The following is a 19,417-nucleotide window of genomic DNA, read 5'->3' as shown; positions in this document are numbered from 1 at the left end:
AGTGCGACTTCCGTCACCGCACCGTAAAGACGCAGGTTCTGTCTTTTTTTTTCTTAACACATTTCTTACTTCTTTCTTTCCATTAGGAATTAATGAGAGAACTTGATCAAAAAGAAGAAAACATCAAATCCGTCCAGGAGATAGCAGAGCAGCTGCTTGTGGAAAATCACCCTGCCCGACTGACCATTGAGGTAGGTCAGAAAGTCGGTCAAACGTGGGCATCTGATTATGACCCTCCAGAGCCTTTGATTGGCTGATAAATCGAAAAGTGCAAACTGTGCAGCTTTATCACCACCCGGCTCAACAAGACCGTTTCTGACAAGTCGTACTGATTGGCCTTTAGTCCTCCTGCTCTGAGTGTGCCACTCACTCACCACTTACACTGAAGGCACTTTGTGAGCCCCCGTGGCCAGAGGGATGTGTTGCAGTAACTACGGAGGGCTGACTCGGCAGCCTTGACTTGACGCTGGCTTCTTCCCGACTGGGTGATGTCGCAGCCGTGCCGTCACCTGGCTCAGCCCCATCCACTGACCTGAAGTGGGAGGGAGGATAATATACTCTCACGACTTAGACCAGGGCTTGGTCTGCAGTGTGTTCTCAGGAAGTGCTCGTTACTGCCGGGGGACGCAGTGGGCCAGTGTTGCGGGTGGTAAAAGAATTTACCAAAGACAAGGGGAAGTTTAAGGGACAAGGAACAGTTTAATGGGGACGCTGCTCCAGGCAGCAGCGGGCCACACGGACAAGAGGTGAATGTGGAGGGTCTGTTACTGGGGGAGGGGCCGCAAGGTCACTTCGCGCACAGGTACCTGGTGGGTCGTAAGTGAGGCAAGACTTGCCAGGGGCTCCTCTGAGTGATGGGATTCAGGGCTCTGATGAGGGCAGCGGTGCAGTGAGGCCGGTCCGCCCAGGGTAGTGTGAGGCTAGCCATTTCCTGGGGCCGTTAGTGTTGTTAGGGTGAACACACATCCGGGGAAGATGTGTTTATCTTGCAGAAGTGCAGGCACACGGAGGGTCCTGCCGTGGGGAGTCGGAGCTCAGGGTGTCAGTAGGCTCCAGGTACTCGGAGAGCCCAGGAGTGGGGTTTTATGGACTTCAGGGAGCCAGCTCCACAGTTACTGTGATTTGATTGAGGAATTGTGTTCATGATCCGATTTTGTGACGCGCGTGGGAACAACACCAGGCACACATTTCAGGCCCAGAAGTGGAGGCTGCCCATGTGGTGGTGGCTGGAGTCAGGGGCTAAGTGTCAGGCCTGAGGTCTACACTGCTTCAAGTTAGCGACTTTCTTAATGCAAAGGGGGTTGTGGAAGGGGGTGAGGAGCACCCAGCTTGGACAAATGTGGTTTATTGTCGGGGGGAAAAAGCAAAGCTGTGCTTGGAACGTGGCCTGCCGCTGAGGAAAGGAATCTGATGGCCTCTGTTCTCTGAACTACGTCACTGTGACACAGAAGATTAGGAAACTTCTAGGCCTCACTTGGGGAGTTTGGGGAATGTTACAGGCGACCTTCTCTCAGATAGATAGGTGATTTTGCGTCTCAGGAAGTGCCGTGTAGGAATGTTGAAGCCGTGGAAGCGCAGGAGGGGCACGAGGGAAAGGAGATCAGAGTCATGAGGGGTGTGGACATGGCGTTTGTAAGGGGACAGATTGAAAGTGGGATGTTCCCTAGAGAGAGGAAAGCTGCTGGGAAGTGCTGCAGGTTGAGGGTTCTGGTGGGAATGGAAAATGTGGAGTGAACCTCATTACTTGTATGCGGAGGTGTTAGTCTAATTAACTGAAAGTTCCTTGAAGAATAAAATGAAGTCGTATTAGTCATCATTACGATTCCTTCGGCCCATCCAGTGTCTTGCGGGTAATGGGGCAGAGTTAATTGTCAACACCATCTCATACTTTATGTGAAAATGCAGCTAATAGTCTAACCGCGCACGATACGCCTTTTATAGCCAATTTACTCAAAGCAGCTTCATTGGAGGGAGCGGGTTAATACGATTAAGATGCGCGGCCAGGTTTCCAGGGCTGCGTTGTGCATTCCACGCAGGAAGCCTGCCTGGGCTTAGCTCCGTGGGAGTGAGTTTTTCCAGGACTGACAGGCTGACATAAGACAGTTGTGAGCGCATCTAGGGCGCCCTCTTCTGGAAGCCAGTGGATTGCACCTTAAAGTCTTAAAGGGTGTTTCATGTTTCCCTAACAAGTAGGCGTCTTTTCTACAGTATCTTTGCTCGTGTGAAACGGTGCACCTGATAATAAATAAAAAAATTCCAGTAACAAACATCTTAAACAAAAATCCCGAGTATTATAATTATTGGGATTCCAGAATTTCACTGATGTGGGATTGCATATGCCCTTCTCCACCCGCCCCCTAGACAGTCCTGGGTAGAAACGGACAATGAAATGACCCCCCACATCCACCAAGAGCTTCCAGTCTAGTTTTGGAAGCAAAGACAGAAAACTCCAGACTGTGTTTTTGCGTCAGAAGGCCTATTTTGTGACCTAGTAATATAAACATTTGGAGACAAGAAAGATGAAGGAAAGTGGCCGGAAGGAGGCACGTGTGAGGATTCCACACAGTGAAGTGTTGTTGCAGCGGGGAGGAGTGGAAGGTGGTTTTCTGAAAAGCCAGGTAGCTTGTCTCCGTTTCCAGTATTAGGTAGATTTTTTCCAGTAAAAAAGTCAAGGTTAGCTTCGTCTATTTTAAGAAAAATCACCAAGACATTTAAGGTTGGAAAGAAATTGACTGGACTGAGTTAAAACATCGATGTTGACACGCTGAGGGCTGGCTCTGAGACACAGGGATGTCGCACTGCCCTGATTTTCAGGTCTTCCTCAGTTAAAGGAGGTCTCTGTAGATAGGAGGGTCTTGTTCTGGAGAAGCAGGCTGTGCGTCCTTCCTCCCTAGACGGTCATACGGCTGTGTTTTCTCTGCAAGGCTTACCGCGCCGCGATGCAGACGCAGTGGAGCTGGATCCTGCAGCTCTGCCAGTGCGTGGAGCAGCACTTAAAGGACAACGGCACCTACTTCGAGGTACGGAGACGGTCCCCACATCAGGAGATGCTGTCACAGCTTCGGCTGAATCACAACATACTGCCGTCACGTATTGTTAAGACACATACGTGCTGTGTTCAGGGGAAATAAACCGAAATCTTTTCTTCGTAGGATGTAAGGGCTACTTGTCCTTTAGGATAAACGGATGCATTCTAGGAAGGAGGAAATATTTTATTTTACTTTATTTTATTTTTTTTCAGATTTTTTTTAAATTCATTTTTTTCAAATTGAAGTATAGTCGGTTTACAGTGTTGTGTCAGTTTCTGGCATACAGCACATAATGATTAATTCAGGATTAACAAATTCAACCAGATGCATTATTTTCTCTTTTTCCCCCTTTTTCAGTTTTATTAGGTAGAATTATTACAGTTTGCACATATACATTATATTGCATGTAAATACATATATTCAATATATTGCACATGTGTTATTTAGTTTACATATGATCATTGTTTCGAAGAACAGTTTAGAGCTTTAGCTTTTTAAACTTACGTAGTTATCGAAGGAATAAAGCCAACCACCAAATAAGAATCAACAGAATACAGTAATCCAACCATAAAGGACAGTCAGATGTGCTCACACATATTCAAGAAATCAGTTATCTAAGTTACAAATAATAAGTAGTTCATTTGTACCCCTTTATTTTTTAGATTCCACATATGGGCGATATCATATGACATTTTTCTTTTTCTTTCTGACTTAAGGAGGAAGTACTTTAAAAACTGCTTAAATAGATTAACAAAACAAATTTGTTCTGTACAGCACAAGAGGCTATATTCAATATCTTATAATAACCTTCAATGAAAAAGAATAAGAAAATGAATACATGTATGTATATGCATGACTGGGACATTGTGCTGGATACCAGAAATTGACACATTGTAACTGACTATACATCAATTCTAAAAATAAAAATAAAAAGAAGTAATATAGAAAAAAAAACTGCTTAAAATGTCTGAAAATCTTAACTTTTTTTTTTTTGAGAGTTTGTTGCCATTTAATCTAGAAAAAAAACTTAATTTTTCTACATGCTTCTCTTGTTAAGGAACTATTTTACTACAGAGAGCTTTTTCTCCCCTGCTCTTCGGAAGTTTTAAAATATTCTTGGAATTTCACCCCTACTTAACAACTGGACCCTAAGCAGAATAGACTCTCAGTAAAAATAATACAGGGCCAAAACAGCAGTAGACACGCACGCTTCAGGCAGTCAGCAATCTTTCATCATCAGCCAAGCCCAAGAGTTGTGTGGTTAAAGGAAATATGTTGGTCACGTGGTCTCGTGAGTGGATTCTGTCCCCGCGCGTGAGGGGTGCACACAGAGACCTGGTGCCCCGCTCGCCGGCTCTGCGCTTTGCTGACCTTTCAGACGCTTAAACGGCCCGTTTTCCTTTCCGCAGTTTTTCAACGATGCCAAAGAAGTGACTGACTACTTGCGGAACCTAAAAGATGCCATCCAGCGGAAGTACAGCTGTGACAGGTCGAGCAGCGTCCACAAGCTGGAGGACCTCGTTCAGGAGTCCATGGTACTGACTCGAAAACTTGTGTTTCAACTGTCATGTCCAGTGGGGACTAGATTCGTGTCTTAGTATGTTTTCCACGTGCAGAGCCTCACATTTCATGGGTCCTCCTTGAAATTTCCACCTCACTTCCACCAAGCATTTAAATACTCGGTTTTAGTGTTTTCTGGTGACAAGTACAACAGAAGTGCTTTTTATGTGATTGCCTGGATATTGTAAAATACTTTAACAGCATTTTGTGTGTGTGTGTGTGTGTGTGTGTGTGTGTGTATTAAGTCATTCATTCTGTAAATACTTGTTAAACACTTTCTGTGTCCCAGGCACTAGAGACAGGAACAAAACAGACAAGAGTTTCTGCCCTGAAGGGGGAGGGCATAGCTCAGAGGTAGAGCACGTGCCTAGAATGCACGAGGTCCTGGGTTCAATCCCCAGTATCACCTTTAAAAAAACAAAAACAGAAACAAAAACCCCTAATTACCTCCTCCCTCAAAACAAAAACAAAAAAAGGTAAAAAAAAAAAAAAGTAATAAAAATACAGAAATAAATAAACCTAATTCCTCCCTCCCCCCAAAAAGAATAAAATGGAAAATAAAAAAAGAAAACAAACTTATAAATAAGAAAAAAATCTCTTTTTTCCTGGTGCTTACACCCTGGAGGAGGGGAGGAGGTAATGACCAGGATAAAGAAGTAAAATACATGTCGTGTGTTAGATGGTGGTAAATGCTACGGAGGAAAAGCACCAAGCAAAACGGGGAGAGAGGTCTCGGAAGAGGGAGCAGAGGGGTTGAAATCGTTGAGACCAAGATGGTCAGGGAAGACTTTTCTGATGACGTTGCCTATGTGCTTTTTCTTTTGGTGCTTTCTCGTTTGTGTGTCCCTGAGACAACACAGAGCACACGTTGTTCAACTTTTTAAAATCCGTCTTTTTTCTCACCTAGGAGGAGAAAGAAGAGCTTTTGCAGTATAAAAGCACCATAGCAAGCCTGATGGGAAGAGCCAAAGCGATAATCCAGCTAAAGCCAAGGAGTCCTGACTGTCCGCTCAAAACTTCTATTCCGATCAGAGCCATCTGTGACTACAGACAGATCGAGGTACTCCAACTCCGAGAAACAGACCAGTTGCTGGCATTATTCATATATTTAAAAAATGAGGTCATGTTGCTCACCAGTGGTAAAGATTTCCAATTAAAAAAAAACACACACACACAATAAAAACAACCCCAAGATTGAGTATGGAAAAGTGGTCAACAGGGACCTCACTGGGTTATTCTGTTCTTGAAAACCAGATCACCATTTTCAAAGACGATGAGTGTGTCTTGGCGAACAACTCCCACCGCGCGAAGTGGAAGGTGATCAGCCCCACTGGGAACGAGGCCATGGTCCCCTCCGTGTGCTTTACCATCCCTCCGCCCAACAAGGACGCGGTCGACTTTGCAAACAGGTGTGTGTGCACGGGGTCCAGCGCAGCCCCGTGCTGGAGGCTCTCAGCGTGAAACAGGCAGTCCGTTCCTTTTCACGCCCAGAGGGTCTGAAGGGCCCAGGGCTAGTAAACCTGGGATGTTTCACAAACAGAAAGACAGCACTGCAGCATGTTCTCAGAGGGAGGGAAGAGGCTTCATCTGCGCGTTCTTCCGTGTATTTCAGGATCGAGCAACAGTATCAGAACGTCCTGACCCTGTGGCATGAGTCTCACACCAACATGAAGAGTGTGGTGTCCTGGCACTATCTTGTCAGTGAAATCGACCGCATCCGAGCCAGCAATGTGGCCTCAGTAAGGATGAATCTCCCCAGCAGCCGGACCTGTGCAGCAGTGTGGGGCCCCGGGTCGCTCTGAGGAGTGGGTTTTGTGTTTGTTCCTCAGTGGGAGGAGCCCAGCAGATCCCTGCTGACGGACAGTCCCTCGTTCAGTGGACATCCATTATCTGTCTGCGGTGTGCGAGGCCTTTTCTAAGAACGGAGGGATCTGTAGATCATGTCTTTCATTCAGAGCTTTCATTTTCCCAGGGAGACAGGGTAGTGCTTGGGCACAGAGAGATGGGTGGCCTTTGATTTCACTGATTAAATTTTATAGCCTTGTTTCTCCTTGTCTTTGAAAACCTGAAATTGCTAATGAAAGGAAAAAATGAATTTCCAATGGTTTTCTGTTGATAACTGTTACTATAAACTGGCATCTACCGTGAGGCCGACTTGAGATCTGTCCTATTTAAATTTAGCTCTTAGTACCATAATCACTTACTTACTTGGATCGCTGGTCTGCTTTAGATAAAGACAATGTTACCTGGTGAACACCAGCAAGTCCTGAGTAACCTGCAGTCGCGCTTTGAAGACTTCCTGGAAGACAGCCAGGAGTCCCAGATATTTTCTGGCTCAGATATAACACAGCTGGAAAAGGAGGTCACTGTGTGTAAGCAGTATTACCAGGAACTTCTGAAATCTGCAGAAAGAGGTAAAGCGTGGGAGTTCCTGCCCTTTTCCCCCCATGGGTGCTTGGTCCGAGCTATTTTCTGCTCTCAGTGGGACACTCAGTCTTAGGTATATTTTGTCACTCAGCCTGGGATAGGTAGGCACTGCTGCTTGGACGTTAAATGCGTGTCTGAGGTAGGGAGATTCAGGAACAGATTCATTTATTTCCGAATGATGAATTAATCAAAAGATCCCACTCAGGTAGTGTGACAAACTATGAAGTCTTGATGAATCTGCTTTTGAACATTTTCACTATTTTGAAATGTCGTGTTCAGAATGATGATCTTTTTTTTAACCTTTATTTTAATTTTATTTATTTTATTTTTTAACGCTTTTATTGTGGTATGGTTCCTATACAGTAAACTACACGTATTTCAGATGTACAACTTGATGAATTTTGATAGATGTATACAGCCATGAAACCACCACCACAGTCAAGATATAGCTCACATTTCCATCACTCCCCAAGAGGTGCAATTTTTGAATTCCCAATTTATCCCTTCCCACCCGCTTTATCCCCTGGAAACCATAAGTTTGTTCTCTATGTCTGTGAGTCTGTTTCTGTTTTGTAGATAAATTCGTTTGTGTCTTTTTTTTTTTAGATTCCACAAATGAGTGATATCATATGGCATTCTTCTTTCCCTTTCTGGCTGACTTCACTTAGAATGACCATCTCAGGTCCATCCATGTTGCTGTAGATGGCATTATTTTAGAATGGTGACCTTTTAGTTTCAGAAAAGGTTCAGTGATTTTTCCCATGTACCAAACTTGGATTTTTTTTAAAAACTTCTTTTTAGAGCAGTTTTAGATTCACAGCAAAATTGAGAGCAAGGTGCAGAGATTTCCCAGAATCAAACCTGGATTTTATACAGGGGTTAAAGGAAGAGATTGTGTCTGGTTAACTTTTGTTAAATAAAAATTTTTATTCCAAATGCCTGATACTGCTTACAGACCAAAAAAAAAAAAAAAAAAAAAAAAAAAACAACCCTATGTTAGTAATACCCTATTTAAAAATTATTCATTAACGCAATCCTTTCCTTTCCTTTTAATGGATTTTAATTTAATTTTTATAACTAGTCTGCTATTAATATGATTCACGTTTTTGTGAACATAAAACAGAACAGTACGTTACTTTCCTTAGCCATCACTAATCAGACATTGGTACTGTAAGTGGCGTTAGGGAAACTTTATTAACTCTTTGTAAATTGTGATGTCTGCTGGTTTCAAGGTGTGCATCTGTGGGGTGGGTTGTTGATAACCTGGTAACGTTAGTTGGACTTCCTGTGTCCCCATAGTAATCAAAGTGCCGTATTAACACATGAACAGGAGCATCCAAAAGATGGAGACCAAGCTGATTTTTAAATATTACGTTTACTTGCACAGAGGAGCAAGAGGAATCGGTGTATAATCTGTACATCTCGGAAGTGCGAAACATCAGACTCCGCCTGGAGACCTGTGAGGACCGTCTCATCAGACAGATCCGCACCCCCCTGGAGAGGGACGACGTGCACGAGAGCGTGTTCAGAATCACGGAGCAGGAGGTGAGGCCGGGAAACGTGCTGGGACGAAGCCAGCACACGTCACCGTCCTGACGCCCTGTATTGTCAGCGCCTGTGACTTCGCACGCGCTCCCCTCTGCTCAGGGGTCACTGTGTGAGCCCTGACGATGTGTGTGCTGCTGACTGAGGATGAGGAGTCCGTGATTCAGTTCGGGAAACCCAGGGACAGGTCCTTTCTTACCCGTGGAGGCCGTGAAGGCTTTGCACAAAGTCACTATGTGTTTATCACCTGTGCATTTATCAACGCAAAAGCTCCCGTTAGATTTTGGGGAGGGGCCATAAGGGAAATGACTGACTATCAAACTCGAATCCCATGGCTTGCTTTCTTTGATAAAGTAGAGAATACATGCCTCTTTAAGTCAACGATCATCACGTGAAATGTGGATTTTCAAAGTGTTTGAAGAAAGAGGCTCCGTCTGGAGTGACAGCAGAGCACCTGAGTTTGTTCCCTGTTTTATAGAAACTGAAGAAAGAGCTAGAGCGACTGAAGGACGATCTGGCCACGATCACAAATAAGTGCGAAGAATTTTTCAGCCAGGCGGCGGCCTCTTCCTCAGTCCCCACCTTGCGGTCCGAGCTCAGCGTGGTCGTTCAGAACATGACCCAAGTTTACTCCATGTCCTCCACCTACATAGAGAAGTAGGCGCCCCTGGTCTCAATATACAGAGTATAAATTGGCTTCCTACAGTTGCCATGTTTTGTGTGTGTGTGTGTGTGTGTGTGTGTATATGCTGTTTTATCTAAAAATACTCATTTTTAAGAATAGGACTTTTTGTCTTCATAACAAACGTACTAAGTAGTTCTGTGGCTTTATGATGCTTCCTCATGTTGGAAGGGAAGAGATTCAGAGATTAGGGCATAAGGTAGGATCTTCCCACATTTTGCCTATAATTTTGGGAGCTCAGCCTACAGGATTTTCCTCCCAAGTTTGGTCTGTAAACAGGGTTTGAAAGAAGCCTGTCTTATTTTGGAATCTCTCTCTAAAGACCACTCGTGGGGGGGGGGGGGGCGTTAGAAGTGCCCGTTAGAAGACAGTGAGTGAGATGTTAGTCTTGTAACAAATGAGAGAAAGAACATCCTTGATCCTGTGCCCCAGTGGCGCCTCGAGACTGCCTTCTAGGGCATCAGGGACAATCGTCTCATTCTCTTTTTCAGGTTGAAAACTGTGAATCTGGTGTTAAAAAACAGTCAGGCTGCAGAAGCCCTTGTAAAACTCTATGAAACAAAACTGTGTGAAGAGGAAGCAGTTATAGCTGACAAGAACAATATTGAGAATCTAATAAGTACTTTAAAGGTAGGAGTCTTATGGCTGGCTGTTTTTCCAGATTGTCCTCTAAAAAAGTATTTCTCTGGCACTCGAGTTGGGTCTTTGACATCAGGCATGAAACATCTCAACTTGTGTGCACTGCTGGTCTTTCCATCTCGTATCCCTATAAAAACCGTGGCTTCCTGTGAATCAGAATGTGCCGTCATTTTTAGCTTTAGGGGAGTTCTTCTCATTTCAGGTGTGACTCTTTTCGATAGTAGGTTTTTACTGTCAGTTCGTGTTGGCAGCAAGAGGAGTTGATGCTGAAAAGTAAATTATTTGTAAGAGGTTCTCTTGCTGAAAGAGGCAGGTGTTTTAAGAAATTGAGGAGGTACACAGAGGACTGGATCTAAGAGGGAAAAAGACTGGCAGTCCTGCTTGTCTGTTTCTGTTCTTCTGTTTGTAAAGCACTGAGTGAATCTCTTGCAAAATAATCATGAAAAGTTATGTCAGTGATTTTTAAGACATGCATTCATTTTTAAACAAGATTAGCAGATATTTAAGAAATAAACAATGAAAAAGACTTATTGAGGTAGCTGACTTACGGAATAGATTTTATCTGATTGATCTGCACATTCCATGAAGCCAGACTTTATAAAATTGATTTTTTTTTTACATCAAAATACAGTCAAATAAGGGGGAGGGTGTAGCTCAGTGGTAGAGTGCATGCTTAGCACGCATGAGGTCCTGGGTTCAACCCCCAGTACCTCCATTAAAAATAAATAAATAAGCCTAATTACCTCCCCCTGGAAAGAAAAGCAAACCAAAAAAAAAAAATCTTTTTAAAAAGTAGAGTCAAACATTGGCAATTTTATAACGTTTAACGTAATGTAATATTTGTGTATGTGAAATATATTCTTTCCATTGTCTGATTTTGTATCAGTCATCTGTATATGGACTGTAAAATTCAGGTGAACAATGTGTTTACCCGATGAGTGGCTGACACATTTTTGACTTTCACCAATCTTAGCAATGGCGATCTGAGGTTGATGAAAAGAGAGAGGTTTTCCACGCGCTGGAGGACGAGCTGCAGAGAGCCAAGACCATCAGCGATGAGATGTTCAAAACCTACAAAGAGCGTGACCTTGACTTTGACTGGCACAAGGAAAAAGCAGATCAGCTGGTTGAGAGGTGGCAGAATGTCCAGGTTCAGATTGACAACCGGTTAGTACCCTTTCCATTCAGTTTTAGCCCAGACTTCATCTCTCTCTGTGCATTCTAGGTACAGTCTGCATGTAGTACGCTTTTTACTGCCATCTGTAATTAATTCCAGAGAGTTAATTCCCGTATAAAGATATATAGTTAATTGTGTAAGAGCTCTGCCTAATTATATTTCTTTTTTTATATGTTAGCAAGACATTTAACTTCCAAATTATGAGACATTGAACATAGTTCTCTGTGCTATACAGAAGAAACTTTTTTTTAAAAAAATCTACTTTTATGTATAGTGGCGAACATTTGTAAATCTCAAACTCCCAAATTTATCCCTTCCCACCCCCTTTCCCCGGTTACCACAAGATTGTTGACTGCCTGCGAGTCTGTTGACCTTGAATTCTTGACACCCAGCCCTGCTGATAGCTCACTGCATCCTGGTACAGTGACTTTGTCTCACCCCCGTCCACCCTCCTAATGGTGCCTGTTGGAAAGTGTGACTGTTGTTCTGTTCATCTCTCAGGTTACGGGACTTAGAAGGCATTGGCAAGTCGCTGAAGTACTACAGAGACACCTATCACCCGTTGGATGATTGGATCCAGCAGGTGGAAACGACTCAGAGAAAGATTCAGGAAAATCAGCCTGAAAATAGTAAAACCCTTGCCACACAGTTGAATCAACAGAAGGTGCGTAAAAACAGTTCCACGTCCTGAGGTTGTGTCTGCGTCTGGTCCCTCGTGACCCTTACCTTCCTTTCTCTTGATGAGAAGGGAAGTCAGCCACTATTTCGAGGAAGGCAGGGAATAAGCCATTAATATTAAAATCCTGCACTAAAACTGACAGGCATTACCTACTTTGATTTCTTGGAAGTCATTTTTGAAGCATAAGGAAGAGAATGTAGCCTGTTGGGACAGTTTTCAAATCTCTGATAATCATTTAATCATAGGCATGGAAATCTCTCTGGTACTTCCCAGGCTGCAGTGGTTTTATGGGCTCCTCAGTAAATAAAAATAGCTGTCGAAAATTAAACGGCCACCTTTGACAAAGAGTTAAACGCTTTGAGATTTTTGCTCCATCTTGAGGGGCTGGTTCTTCCTAGATCTCTTTTGATCAGGAAGAGGTGAGAGCCGAGGGTTTCAAGTCTACTTTTGGATAATTCCTGGAGTTTAGTAACTTCTGCTTTGGAAGCCCCAGAGGGTGTGTCCCTTAGTGGCTTACTCTTGGAAGTTTGTACTTTATCCATAAGACAAATGACATTTCAGCACAAAGGGCTATGATTTAATGTAATGTAGATATTTCTTAGTGCCCGAGATGTTAAGTTGTTGGATAGCATAGAATTCCTGGTCATTTCTCGTCTAAACTGTGCCTTTATAGATGCTGGTGTCAGAAATAGAAATGAAACAGAGCAAAATGGACGAGTGTCAGAAATACGCAGAACAATACTCCACTGCAGTCAAGGTGAGAAGGCCAGTTCCTTGCGTCAGTTTTTTTTCAATTTTTTTTTTAAGTAACCTTTTTTTAAAGTTTTTTTTGGGGGGGGGTAATAGTTTTGTTTATGTATGTATGTATTTATGTAGTGGAGGCACTCCAGATTGAACCCAGGACCTCCTACATGCTGAGCACGTGCTCTGCCACTGAGCTATACCCTCCTCGACCTTGTGTCAAATTTAATGTTCAGGGATGTGTTTCTCCAGTGCACTTTTAAAACCTTTGCAAATCGTTTGGTCTGGGTTAAGAGTAAAACAGGGAATCTTCACTTGAACCTCTTTGCCACTTGTCTAATAATTCTTTGTGAAATGTGAGGCACCGGATGACCCCTGGTCCTTTCAGAGGCGAACCAGAATGAGCTCATTGTCCCTGGATTTTTCCACGAGCTTCTAAAGAGACTTCAGAACTCTCCTGACCACCCTAAATGTTTGATTTTGTTTGTTTGTTTTTGTTGTTTCTGCGGGCGGTGATTAGGTTTCTTTCATGTATTTTTAAATTAATTTTTAATTTAATTTAATTTTTTAGTGGAGGTACCGGGGATTGAACCCAGGACCTTGTGCATGCTAAGCACACACTCTACTGCTGAGCTATATACCCTCTCCCCTAAATGTTTGATTTTTATTACCACTTTGAAGCATCTCAGGTTGTACTGATTCTTGAAAATGTAGTCTTGCAACTTTATGTCAAGGTATTCAGTGAAACGAGACTCCATTTCTCTGCGTCTGATCACGGTAGGATGAAGTGTTAGTGCTTCGCTTTAATTCCTCTGACCTTCCCTATTCCTTTATACAGGACTACGAATTACAAACAATGACCTACCGGGCCATGGTGGATTCACAACAGAAGTCTCCAGTGAAACGGCGAAGGATGCAGAGCTCAGCGGATCTCGTCATTCAAGAGGTGAGGGGAGGGCGGGAGACGGGGGAGGCCACAAAACAGAGAAGCAACACTCCAGCAATTTTGTATTTGTACATTTGCATTGTGATAACAAATGCGTAACAGGAAATTTACCATTTTAACCATCCTTAAGTGTGCAATTCAGTGACGTTCAGTGCATTCGTAATATTAAGCAACCTTGACCTCTCTCCTTCCCAACTTCATCTTCCCATTTAAAAGCTCACTACCTGTAACAATATATTTTATTAAGGGTTCTAAAGAACGCTCTGAGAATCTGCATTCAAGATTAATTCGTGGCAGAGAATAGTAAGTGTAGGTCATGATTAAATTTAAGAGAAGATTGTCATTTAGTGCGGTTTGCACAACACTCATCTCATTCCTACCCAGCTGTCGCTACTGGGAGGCTGTGTCCCTCCCTGTCTCAAAGCCTAGCTGGCATTTTAATTATTACTCAGTGCTCATTCAACTCGTTTAGGGCAACTGGAGGTGATGTTTTTTGTTTTTTTTTTCTTCTGTGCAGTTCATGGACCTGAGGACCCGGTATACTGCTCTGGTCACCCTTATGACACAATATATTAAATTTGCTGGTGACTCGTTGAAGAGGCTGGAAGAGGAGGAGGTAACCATTAACTAAGGACAGCTCCCTGAACGGGCACCACGAAATGGGCTGGGAAAACAAGAAAATTTCATGATAACGTTCACGTGGTTGATAGCTGACATATAAGGAATTATTTAATGATACAATTACAGTGAAAAAGAATAGAGGCCTAGAATAATTTGGTTTGTTATTAAGATGTTCTCAAATTGAAAAACATATATTTTCACTCCAGGACTCTGAGATAATAGGGCTGATGTCTTAAATGGCTCTATGTAAATTATGAAATGTTGGTAGTTTGGCAGAATTTGCAGATATTGCACAATTGAGAAGTACACTTTTTTGAAGTCTAGTTAGTGCTGTTATGATGTCTGCAGAAATGCTACATAAACACATTTGTTTTGTGCTTTAAAAAAATTTTTTTTTAATTGAAGTACAGTCAGTTACAACGTGTCAGTTTCTGGCGTACAGCACAATGTCCCAGTTATGCATATACATACATGCATTCGTATTCATATTCTTATGTGCTTTTCTTAATGTTAAAAAATTTTTTCGTGGGAGGAGGTAATTAGATTTATTTATTTATTCAGTGGAGGTACTGTGGATTGAACCCAGGACCCCGTGCATGCCAAGCATGCTCTCTACCACCCGAGCTCAACCCTCCCTCCCTGTTTTGTGCATTTAAAATTTACATCTTCAAGTATTTAAAACATAAAAGCCATGAAGTTAAAAGTAGCAGGTGTTTATACAAAACAGTTAATACTTTTTAAGAATTGTGAGGTTTTTTGTTTTGTTTTTGTTTTAATTTTTGCCAAAAAGGTATTATGGTGTATGTTAAAAAAGACTGTTTAAATGCCATTTTAATTTGGAGGACTTCAGTACCTTTGATTATGCATTTAAAAAAAAATATATATATATATTCAGAAATAGAAAGAATAAGGAGTCCTTTATGAAAATATATTTTCATAAAAGTCCATTTTATCTAATTTTGAAGCTATTATGCTATCCATGCGTGTCTTGATATGCTTTTCTATTCCTAACCTCAGAACAGACAAAAATGGTAAACTGAGTGCTCCAGTCAGTAAACTGTGGGGCATTTGCCATTTCGATTAGACTGTGGTTGGAATCCTGAAGACAACTGTACTTAGTATAATTCCATTCATATAATGAGAGAACCAGAATGGCAGTGAATGTCTGATAGATATTACGTCTCAGTTTCTAAAAGTGTGACTGCTTTTGTAAACTATTTTTGTCTGTTCAGAGTTAACAGTTTTCTGCCGCTAAAACACTAACATAGCTGCTTGCCAAGTCTTTATAACTAGCTTCCTTTGGGCTTAGAAGGGAGAACCAGAATATTTTGAGTGTCCGAATAATTAGCCTACACTTCTCATCTATGGAAAAGTCCATAATTCTTTTTTACATTTTTTAGTTTTTAAGAGCTATGACTCCCATTTTAAGTGGTATGCAGATCTTTTAAATTGTCTATTTAGTACTTAAACATAAAATAAAATGATTTAAGACCTCTGCTTTTTTATAATGTATATCTGATTGCACATATATGGGCACCTTCTCAGTTTATCTGACGTGGTAGAATACTAGAAGTTGATAGACCGAAAAGAGATACGTCACAGAGCCTAAAATACATCCAAATTATGCTTGTCATCCTTTGAAATGTGAACAATTATATTGACTTGAAAGTGAAAAGAACATAGTTTATGGAAGACCACACCGAGGCTGTTATCACTTAAAATTTAAAAAATTCTTTATTAAAAATTCACTACTTAAGGATCTTAATACGGAATATCTTATAAAAGAGTCATAGCTCAGTTTTCAGACTCCAAACAGTAAGTGTTTTTGAAATGGGTCCATGGAGACTCATGTGAGAAATCTTGGCCTGAGAGTAGAATTTTCCATAATAAACATGAGGGAGTCAAGTTAGTCAAGTTAATTTCAAAGACAATACTCAATTAGTTACAAACATGTTAATAGGGTATCTGTAATGGATATTAGGTGGATAAAGAGATTTTTCTAGTCTGTGTGGACAGCAAAATTTATTAAATGTTAATTGCTGAGTTTAAAGGCGAACGTGTCTCCTTGGAGAACATTTAGATAAAACTTGAAGCTACTTTTATATGAATAAGTTTGAGATCTACAATAAAGCAAATCAGCAACAGGACTAAATTATTTCGAAGTAACTTTTGTAGTATTTGCTAAAAAATTTCAGTTATCCAGGCAACGTGAGATTATGAACAGTCCATAAAATAACTCAGACACTGAGATTTCAACATTTTTTTTCTGAGAGAATTTTCATTCTTTTAAACCTCAGATCATGACTAAGAAGAAAAATGAAGAGGCTCAAACGTCTTAGCAGCAGCTAAGTTTTAAAAGAAATTTGATGAGGAATTGAGGAAAACCTTTTTAGAAATCATCCACTCAAAATATACTGAATACTTAATGTCCAAGCAGACAAAATGCTTCAGTGTCACTCAGAGTGACCCTGATAAGAAAACAGAAAACAGAGCACTGAATATTGCAGACTGTGATGAGATTTCTTTTTATATGAAATTCCCATTCAAAGTCATATTAGCAAAGGAAACAGCTGAAATTGTTACCCAGATTCTTGGGGGTCAAGAAATTAGAGGAAGCAAAATAAGATGCAATGGGGTATCATACAAATTATATTCTTGAGATTTGCCAAGGCTTTGCAATGAAAAAAAATCTGTTTAGAATAACTTCTCTATTTTGATTTAAATTATTCTAATTCTGATGATTGCGAGTTGATGATATGACACTAATAACCTTAAGTATTAATAAAGAGGAATTACTACTACCAGTGATTATAAAGTAGCCCTGAGTACATTGTTCTGTAGTCCCCGCAGTGGATCCCTCCCAGCTGAGACTGATTCTGTAATCAATAGAGTGACCACATTTTCTTAATTGGCACTAAATTGCTGAGCATCTGTATTTAACAAATATCTTTATGTTTATGGAGTATCTAAAGGTACTTGTCAAGGTGGATTCATAGGAGGCATGTCATTAACAGCAACAATGAAATCTGTGAGTATATGAAGCACATCTTTTCTAAAGCCACCAGCGACTAAAGCTGCCTTTGCATTAGCAATTCTGATGAGTATAGTTGTCGTAGGCAAATAGTAAGGAATGTGCTGAAACTACCAATTTTTATATAATTTTCCTCCTTCCTCATGTTAAGTATTATTTCCTGATTCGGCTCTCTGTTCTAAAGTTCTGTATTTTGTTTCTTCAATCCTAAGACTGAAGGATGAAAACATCATTTTAAATTTCCATTGGGGTAGACACTGAAAACTAAATTCTCTTAATGTCATTCAGTTCCTATACATTGCATGTTCTTAGCTTGTAGGACTAAGCTGTGTGTGAGGGCAGAAAGAGCACTGTTGTGAGAGGTTTTTGGTTTCTGTTTTTTCAGTTTTATTAGGTAGAATTGTTACAGTTTGACTGCACGTATACAATATGTTGCATGTAAATACATATACACAACATACTGTACATATTTTAAAAATTTTACATATATGTAGTTTATTCTTTCTAAGAACATTTAGAGCTTTAGCTTTTTAAACTTGCATAGTTACAAAGGAATAAAGCCAACTACAAAGTAAGAATTAATTCCAAAAGATATATACACCTTGCTCTTAACAGCATCATTATTTGTAATTGTCAAGATACGGAAGCATCCTAAGTGCACATCACTAGATGAATGGATAAAGAAGATGCAGCATGTATATACGGTTGTGAGAGTTTTGGTTCCTCCTTTGTCAAAATTATCTAACTCCTTGGACCTCAGTTTCCTCATGCTATAAGGTTATTTCTTGATTTCTTGCTGTGAAGTCCTGAGCTAGCTAATTTTAAAAAAAAAATTCTTCTTAAGAGACAGAAAAAGAAGAAGAAGAAAAAAAGACTCCTCGGTTTAGAAAAACCTGCCAGGAAGGTTTTTTTTTTTTTTTTTTTTTTTTTTTGGTCTTCTCCCATAGCTGGCTTTCTGAAGCTGCTTCTCTGAAGACGGTGGTGGTGGTGATGGTGATGGTGGTGGTGCCTGCTCTGCCTTGGGTTTCGCTGGTTTTTAGCAGTGCTTTTAGGAGCCTTGCGTTGGTGTCTGAAGATGCTGGATTGGAACCCAAGGGCTTTGACGCTTCTGAACGTCTCTTGTAGATGAAAAGGGGTCAGGAGACTTCCGAGCACGGGGCGTACTCAGATCTGCTCGAGCGCCAGAAGGCGACGGTGCAGGAGAACTGCAGGCTCACGGGCAAGATCCGCGAGCTGGAGAGCATGGTGGCCGACCTGGAGAAGCAGAAGTCCCGCGTGGAGGAGGAGCTGCCCAGGGTCCGGGAGGCGGCGGAGCACGAGCTGAGGAAGCAGAAGCGGAACGCGGCGGACATCACTCTGCAGAAGATGCGCGCGGAGAGTGAGGCCCAGCGGTACCGGCGCGAGCTGGAGGCCAGCGTGGAGGAGAGGGAGGCGGCGCGGCGCGAGCTGGAGCGCGTGCGGCGGCTCACGGCCGAGGCCGAGGCCCGGCGGGCGTCCGTGGAGGAGAACCTGCAGCGCTTCCGGAGCCAGCTGGAGGAGCACAGCCTCACCAGGAGGACCCTGGAAGATCACCTGAAGAGAAAAGACTCCAGCCTCCACGACCTGGAGCATCAGCAAAAGAAGCTGACGGAGGAGCTGAGGAGGAAGAGAGACAAGGAGGAGGAGCTCCTGAAGCTGATCCAGCAGATGGAGCGGGACCTCACGTTTCAGACGCAGGTGGCGGAGGAACAGCTGAAAGAAAAGCAGAAGATCGAATCGGAAGCCCGGAGGCGAATAGCCGAGATGCAGTATTCGTGCGCAGACAGCGCCTCCTCGCTGGCTTGTGCGCCCGCGCAGGCGGGGGACCTGCAGCAGCAGGTGGAGGAGCTGACGGCCGCCAACAGGAAGGCCGAGAAGGACGTGCGGGAGCTGCAGTATGAACTCGGCTCCCTGCAGCTGGAGAAAGCGTCCTCGGAGGAAAAGGCCCGCCTGCTCCAAGAGAAACTGGAGGAAACAAATCAAACCCTGAGACGCCTGCAGCGGGAGCTGGAAACCAAGGACCAGGCGGAGGAGGGGTACTCGCGGCAGCTCCGAGAGCTGGGCCGGCAGCTGAGCCGGACCACGGGGAGGGCCGAGGAGGCCATGCAGGAGGCCGATGACCTCCGGAGGCTCAAGCACAACTATGAGCAAGAGTTGGCATCTCTTCAGCAGGAGAAAGGGAAGTTGCAGAGAGAGGCGGACAGGATCACTCGGACCCAGGCTGTCACCGAGAGCAGCATCCAGCAATTAAATTCCCAGGTCTCTCCTCTTCAGGGTGACGAGGGATACTGCCGGAGAAAATCAGATCACCTGAGAGCACAG

At 42.6% G+C, this 19,417-nt stretch overlaps 1 protein-coding gene and 1 non-coding gene across 2 annotated transcripts in view; both read left to right on the top strand.

Moving 5' to 3' along the window:
- Positions 1-19,417, top strand: part of DST (dystonin) — a 436,433-nt gene that overhangs the window by 273,421 nt on the left and 143,595 nt on the right. The window contains 15 exon segments of the mRNA XM_032463323.1: positions 87-191; positions 2,925-3,020; positions 4,439-4,564; positions 5,497-5,649; positions 5,844-5,998; positions 6,202-6,328; positions 6,820-7,003; positions 8,404-8,561; positions 9,040-9,218; positions 9,735-9,873; positions 10,856-11,049; positions 11,561-11,723; positions 12,412-12,495; positions 13,318-13,425; positions 13,943-14,041. Of these exon segments, the coding sequence (XP_032319214.1) occupies positions 87-191; positions 2,925-3,020; positions 4,439-4,564; positions 5,497-5,649; positions 5,844-5,998; positions 6,202-6,328; positions 6,820-7,003; positions 8,404-8,561; positions 9,040-9,218; positions 9,735-9,873; positions 10,856-11,049; positions 11,561-11,723; positions 12,412-12,495; positions 13,318-13,425; positions 13,943-14,041 (2,070 nt within the window).
- Positions 4,927-4,998, top strand: TRNAS-AGA. Its single transcript has one exon. It is a non-coding gene; the product is annotated as a tRNA-Ser (tRNA).

This window comes from Camelus ferus, chromosome 20, assembly GCF_009834535.1.
Source record: "Camelus ferus isolate YT-003-E chromosome 20, BCGSAC_Cfer_1.0, whole genome shotgun sequence".
Taxonomy (NCBI): Eukaryota; Metazoa; Chordata; class Mammalia; order Artiodactyla; family Camelidae; genus Camelus; species Camelus ferus.
This window is presented reverse-complemented; position numbering and strand designations above follow the sequence as displayed.